The sequence below is a fragment of the Benincasa hispida genome, chromosome 12 (genome assembly GCF_027475165.1).
Source record: "Benincasa hispida cultivar pf3 chromosome 12, pf3_genome.v1.1, whole genome shotgun sequence".
Lineage (NCBI taxonomy): Eukaryota > Viridiplantae > Streptophyta > Magnoliopsida > Cucurbitales > Cucurbitaceae > Benincasa > Benincasa hispida.
The window spans coordinates 72,867,363-72,874,758 of NC_143489.1; the positions used below are offsets into that span (position 1 = coordinate 72,867,363).

Below are 7,396 nucleotides of genomic sequence, written 5' to 3' on the forward strand. Positions count from 1 at the left end.
TAACCCTAGTTAGAAAACCTACCTCTATAGAGGAAGCCAACCTAGAATCTAGAAAAAGAAAAAGAACTAGAATTGTCAAGGATGACTTCTAGACATATAACGTAGAAGAAGATCCTAAAGACCTAAAAGTTGCCTTACCCTGTTTAGATGTCAACTTATGGCAAGAAGCTATAAATGTTGAGATGGACTCTCTTGAGTCAAATAGGACTTAACACTTAGTAGACTTACCTCCAAGTTGCAAAGCAATAGGGTGCAAATGGATCCTAAGGAAGAAGCTTAGACTTAATGGAATAGTTGACAAGTTTGAAGCCAGGTTAGTAGCAAAGGGCTTTAGAAAAAGAGAAAACTTCTTTGACACATTCTCCCTTGTCACTAGAATTACCTCAATCCGTGTATTATTTTCTCTCGCAGTCGTTTATAACATCGTAGTACATCAGATGGACGTAAAGACCGCTTTCCTAAACTTCGAACTTGAATGAGAGATTTATATGGAACAACCTGAGGGCTTTATATTCCATGGTCAAGAGAATAAAGTTTGTAAGCTAGATAAGTCTCTTTATGGTCTGAAACAAGCTCATAAGCATTGGCATGAAAAGTTTGATAATATAATCCTATCTAAAGGTTTCAAAGTCAATCAAAGTGAAAAATGGCTTAGAAGTCTACTATAGAGATTCCCCTATGGGAAAAGTCGGTGTCAACCCTATTAATTCATTGCGATAGTACTGCGACAATCGTAAAAGTTCAAAACTGTTACTACAATGGAAATAGATGATAAATACGTCGTAAGCATAGTACCATTAGAGAGTTTATCACTATTGATGCAGTTAGAGTGGATCATATACAGAATGATGAAAACTATCCTTTGACGAAAAGACTGGCCAGAGAGAATGTTTTCAAAACTTCAGAAAGGATGAGACTCATGCTTATAGAGAGATGAATCACCTGTGAGGAAAATCCGACTTGTAGACTGGAGATCCCAAGAAACAGGTTTAACGAGTAACAACTGATCACAAGTGATATGAAGTGAATCATGCTAAAAAGAATACGAAGTTCCATTCCTATGACCTAGAGTCTGAGCATGATATCTATGTTTTAGAGGAAGTGGGGAGATTGGCTAATATAGGTATGATGGATAATCCCACATGTGCACGTCGTTGTCGTCGTCGTCTAGTCAATCCGGCATGGCTAGGTGCGTGTGTGATTATTTTTTATTAAAAATAATTTTTTTTATTTTTTTATTTTTTATTTTAAATAAAAGAAAAGGTCCTTCAGCCGTTCTATTCTTCCGCGTTCCGTGGAACTTCCTGTGTCTCACGCGTGGTCCTCGTGCACGTTCCACAGCTATGCACACTTCTCTTTCCGTTAGTTTTGAGTCCTAGTTCGTCCTCGAGGTCTATAAAAGGCGCGAGCCTTTCATAAGTTTTTCACAACACATTTTCACAGAATCCTTCTTCTCTCTCGATTCCTCTTTTTGCTTCACATGTGTAGATTTTCGAGCATATTAGTCCTGAAGGGTGTGAGTTTTTTGATCAGCTACCATGCAACTCTGATCAAGACATATTTTTTTTTTTCTTTTGGGTTATTTTATCCTGGAGATGACGTGATAATTCTGTAGAACTACTTGTACATTTGGGTAGAGGTGCGAAACGTCTTAAGAGAGCGAGATCCATAACTTAGCTTGTAACGAGTTTCTTTTTTATAAGTTCTATTTTCTGACGACTATCGTTCGTGACCATTTGTTGTTGTCATCTTCTGTCCATCGGAAAGTAGCAGTTCCAACAACTGCGAATTGGCATCAGTTTATCTCAAATGTTTCAGTATTTAGAACATTAAGATACTAACAAGGGCTCAATTTTTCGCAGAAATGTTCATTATCATCTATTTAATAATCATTTCGTTTTTTTGTTTTCTATTTTCAAAATTTATATTTGTTTGTTTCAAGTTTTTAATTATAATTTTCACATTTCTCAACAAAACACTTAGGATGTGTTTGACTCCATAGTTGAGAAGTAGGAATTATGATCTTCTTTCCTTTTTTGGTCCAAGGAGTTTGTGGGTCCTACTCCTAAAAAAATAAAACTTATATCTTATCAACTCCTTATACGGTGGATCCCAGAACTTCATAATTGCTTAACTTCTTAACTCCTAGCTAAATTTAAAAAAAAACCTAAAATAATTATATTTATTAATTTCTTTACAATAAGCATATAAATTTAAAATTTTATGAAAAATGATATAATAAGTTCTCACTCCAAGTACACAGTTAAAAAAGTTCTTTTATATATTTAATGAATTATATAGAACGTTTATACAATATAAAATTGATAATTTCTTTAGAGAAAAATAACATTTAAAGCTATTTTTTTTAAAAAAATTATGAATTTTGAGAATGTTATTTAATGGTTAATTTTTGTGTTAGTCAAATAATTCATTTTTATGCAAAAAAAAAACTTTATTTTATTAAAAGTAATGAATTTATGAAGAATTGCACAATGTTGGTTGTTAAAATTGGTAAGTGAGATAGAATTGAACCGAGCGTTAAAATTCCAACATTTAAAATCAAAATTGTTAAAATTGAAAGTTTGGGATCAAGTTGACACAAATGTAATCATGATCGAAAGCAATCCAATTACATTTGTAATTGTGACCTATTACGATTGATTTATCAATGAAATCTCATTACCATTACACCAATTTTCGTTACTGAATGGTAAACATAGTCCAAGTGTAAATTGACATTACACTATCATTTTGCACGATGAGGGACAATAATAAGTACTTTATTGAAATAAAAATACACAAAAGAGATACAATGAAAAAAAAAAAGATAAAAAAAGGCATAAATACTAGGGAAGAAATTAAATAAAAAGTTGTGTTTAGAACATGCATAATTAAGTTTTTAGGTATAATTAAAGCAGGGTAAATTAAGTAGATTAGGGTTTGGATTTGTTGAGTCCTTTATGATTAAACATTGCAAGAACAGGTTCTTTGCTCATCTTCTTCTTGTACATCTCTTGAAAGCTAATGGGATTCTCGATCACTGGCTTCTCCCCTTCCTCGACTTTCAATGGATAAACAATGGCTTCTGGTGCTGGATATTGAAACGTAGCTATTGACAATCTATTGCTCTTTGAGTTCGCCAATGCTCTATGATCCGCACTCTTGAACCTCCCATTGCTAAGATACTATCATTTTTCGACATCTAAATCATTAACGTCTCGTTTGATAATCATTTGGATTTTGAAATTTAAGTTTATAAATACTACTTCCATCTATAAATCTTTATATTTTTGTTATCCATTTTTGAAAACTAAAAATAGTAGGATTTGTTTGATAACTATTCTGTAGAAGGGGTTTAAAAAGGCTAGTCTTGTTTTGTATACTAACAAAAACGTAGTTATTAAAAACTTTTTTTCACTTTTGGAAATTGGTTAAGGATTTGAATTTTTTAGTTAGGAAAGATGAAAGTTGTGGTAAAGAAGTTGTGAGAAAATAAGTATAGTTTTCAAAACATTTAGAACAAAAAAAAATTGTTTGGATATGTCTGAAGCATATTTTTAATTCATAAAAACTTGGTTTTTGATGATATGAAAATTACATTTAAAAGTGTAGAATTTAAAATTAAATTAATTTTGAGGGATTAAAACTTAAAAGTATGTTCAAGAGTGATTTTCAAAATGATAAATGTGGTTTTGACGATTTTAAAATCACTCTCAAACATTATTATTTTTAGAATTGATTTAAGAATGCAAGTGTTTCTTTAATATAAGTGAAAACTATGATAGAAAAATGGGAACGAAACGTCAAAAAGAGTGTAACTCATCTGACATAGTGCTCGTGTTATCGATTTCGAGATCTGAGGTTTGATTCCCTTGTCCCATACTTTAATTACAATACATTTGAAAAAAAAGAGAAGGACACCAATTTAAATTTCAAAAATTGAAAACTTAAAACCAAAACATTATTATTGGAGGGGTCCTGAGCAATAATTGGCATAAATCTAATAAACTTTTCATCATTTGAAGAATCCTTAAAAGAAAATATATTTTCACGTGTATACAATGAATTATTTAACATTAGACTAATATAATTAATGGATTTGAATAAGAAAAATGCATAACTAAATTTTAAAATTATGTCAAAATGAGCCTGATTCAACTGTTATAATATTATACTATCAATCAGAGGTTCGATTTTCATTCCCTCATATTTAATTCAATACTTTAAAAAAATTAATTATATAAAAAATATTTTTTTAGTTGTTATTATTAAATGTAAAGAGGGAAGAAGGGTACATACATGACCATGGTCCCCAATGTTGACTACAAAAGCTCCTTCCATGGGTGGGATGTTGATCCATGATTTGGCCCCATCTTTGGTAGCTTGTAGACCACCTACTTGATCCTGTAATTATTTATAGATTATAATTTTCATCAAATTATTAATACTTTTAGGAAATTTTTTAAAAATAGAAAAATAAGAGAAATTATTTATACAAAATAGCAAAATTTTAATATTCTTTGATAGAGACCGATAGAAGTCTATCAATGTTATCAATGTTTTTTTTTTTTTGCTATTTCTATTAATGGTTTGACATTTTTTCTATGGGTGAAAATTTTACATATTTTTATTAACATACATTTCATAATCCTAAGGATTTGGCATGAATAGAATAGAAATAGCATCCATATATGGATGAAATATTGAAATATACAAAGTATAGATGTTTCTTAAAATTAAAGGGTAATTTGTGTTTGATATTTGAATTTGAATTTTATGATTTTAGAATTTTCAAGTTATTTTGAAATTTATGTCAATAAACATGTCCTTTAAGTTGACTAAATCTTGAGAATGTCTCCTAAAAATAAATTAGGATGCGTTTGTAATATATGCCACGTCAAAAGAAAATGTACCACATATATACTTAAAATGAATTATTTAATGGTTTTTTCAAAAGGAAAATCTTTTCGTTCTAAACATGGATAGAAGTAACAATTTAGCCTTTTAACTATAGTTAGTAATGATTTGTTATTATACTTTTAAATTTGTAATAATTTAATCTTTAATAAATAACAATTTTGTCGTTATACTTTAGAACTTATAACAATTTAGTCTTTATCACGAAAAATCTTTTCATAATTAAGAATCAAAACTTTATTATGTAACTACTTAATCTTTATATAGAGATTATAAAATTTTTTATCAATCTACATGTGAAAGAAATTTCATTAAATCTTAATAATAATTTTCATAATTAAAATTAATTCGTTACAAATTATAAAATACATTAACTAAATTGATATCTATTAAAATTTAAAGGCTAAATTGTTATAAATTTCAAAATATATGAGACTAAACCATTACTAACTAAAGTTTATAGACTAAATTATTATACGAAAAAATGGTTTTTAAACTTATTTATAGATTTGAGGACCAACGTAGGTTATGTATCCATTGATGTCGTTGTACTTATTTCCTCTCATATTGTTGACTAGGGTTTTAAAAAAAAGACTTTGAAAGATTAAAGACAAAAAAAAAAGAGTAAGATCATATATTAAAGTAGAGTTAGGTGGTTGCCTGTAATAATATGGTAATGGTTCCAGGGTCGGTGTGTCGAGGGAGTCCGAGCTCGAGATCGGAGTTGGAACATTTGGGGTAAAAATTAGTCAAAATCTTTTGATTCAACTCTCCACATGCTTTCTTCAGAGCTCCCTTCTCCAGATCCATGGCTTCCGACAACACTTCCAATATTTTCGAAGCTAAATCCATCAACTTTTCACTAAATTCCTTCGTTGTCCCAATCCAGTCCTCCGGCTTGTCCGGCCACTCCGAGTAGTTCCGATCTCTACTCGGATACGTAAAGAACGTTACCACTTCCCTCCAATCTTCTACTTCTCCCTGAAAATTTCATCACCAATCATTTTTTTTTTTTTTTTTGTTTCATGTAAATAACAGAGAAGTGAAGTTGTTTATGTAAAACAGAGCGTTTAAGTTTAGAGATACCTTTCGTCGAGTGGAGATCATGAATCCGCCTCTCTTGCCGGACGACATGTCGAATCGGAGCTTCTCTTCCCGTGGCAAATAGTAAAACTCAGTGGTCAGACGAATCATGTCGGCAATAAGTTTGGGGTCAATGCCGTGGTCAACCATCAGGAATATTCCCCACGCTTCGCACGCCTCCACGATCTTCTTCTTCACCGCGGGCATGCGGCCGTCATCGTCGATTCCGGCAAGGGAAATGACTGGGATTTGATGATCGTCGGTAAAACTGGCCATGGCGACGGACGGTGGAATTTGTGGTATAGAAATGGGGGGAGAGTAAAAGAGGATTTATATGCGTGAAAGAGTTGTTAGAGAACCCAAAAGTAGGTGCCGATGCCATTAATGATTTCTTTGCCGAAGTAATGTCATATATGACAAAAACAAAAGGAAATGACGCATTTATGCTCAAATATTCGGAAAAAAAAAAACTTTTAGTTTAATTATAAATTTAAAAGAGCTCTACCGCGGCTAAATTTGTATCTCTTAATCGCTCGACTGTTCAAAATTTTAAAGATTCAGTAATATCTATATCTATGTCATTTGATAATTATGTTCAGAAACATTACTTTTATCTTTAAAATTTTTTATAATTATTTTTATTTTATTATCCACTTTCTACCAATATTTTCAAAAATAGTAAAAATTTGAAAATTAATTAAAAACACTTTTCAAACACTTAGTTTTTGTTTTTAACATTTTACTAAGAATTTAAGTATTTTTTTTAAAGAAATTTTAAAATTATAGTATGAAATTTTGGAGAAAATATGTATAAATTTAAAAAATAAAAGCATTGTCAAATGATACATTAGGTTCTATTAGACATAAAATTCAAAGGAAAATACTTAAGTACATCTCGGGTTATACCTATCTTTATGCATTCCACTAAATTATCTAATCATAATTTTTCACATGATAAATTTTTCTTACTTTTTTTAAAAAATATTTTATTTTATTTTATTTTATTTTATTTTTTTTGTGATGAGAGCTAGTGAGATGCATAAATATTAGTACACTATGTGCGTGATGAGAATAGAATGCATAAAATAGTATCATCCTTGGGATGTTTTTTAATCGTTAGTTCTCAATTAAATCATTTAGAAAATAATCAATTAGAACTTATTTACAATAAGGTAATATATTATTAAATTTTTAGGTCGACATTTTTTTAATTCAACATATGTAGGGTAGAAGATTCAAATCTTTGACCTCTTATCATATTAGTTCATACTTTATATAAGTTGAGTTATACTCATATTCACAATAGATCTTATTTACAAACATAACTTGCCAATAAGAATTGAATCTCCAATCTAAAAAAAAAAAATGTTATAACTATAATCTTAAATAGATTCAT

The 7,396-nt window shown here is 30.0% G+C and overlaps 1 protein-coding gene across 1 annotated transcript; it reads right to left on the bottom strand.

Moving 5' to 3' along the window:
* Positions 1–2,764: 2,764 nt before the first annotated feature.
* LOC120068304 (naringenin,2-oxoglutarate 3-dioxygenase-like) lies at positions 2,765–6,486 on the bottom strand. The gene is made up of 4 exons (XM_039020025.2): positions 6,004–6,486; positions 5,578–5,898; positions 4,300–4,404; positions 2,765–3,185 (listed from the first exon to the last, which is right to left on the bottom strand). Exons 1-4 carry the CDS (start codon positions 6,274–6,276, stop codon positions 2,934–2,936), a joined length of 951 nt encoding a protein of 316 aa, XP_038875953.1. The 5' UTR covers positions 6,277–6,486; the 3' UTR covers positions 2,765–2,933.
* Between the last annotated feature and the right edge of the window lie 910 nt (positions 6,487–7,396).

Excerpts from the sequence above, each read along its gene's own strand:
- LOC120068304 (XM_039020025.2), bottom strand. The coding sequence starts at position 6,276 with ATGGCCAGTTTTACCGACGATCATCAAATCCCAGTCATTTCCCTTGCC. Across the intron at positions 4,405-5,577 it reads CCATTACCATATTATTACAG|GATCAAGTAGGTGGTCTACA; the intron begins GCAACCACCTAA and ends AAATAATTACAG. Across the intron at positions 3,186-4,299 it reads ACATTGGGGACCATGGTCAT|TATCTTAGCAATGGGAGGTT; the intron begins GTATGTACCCTT and ends GAAAAATGATAG.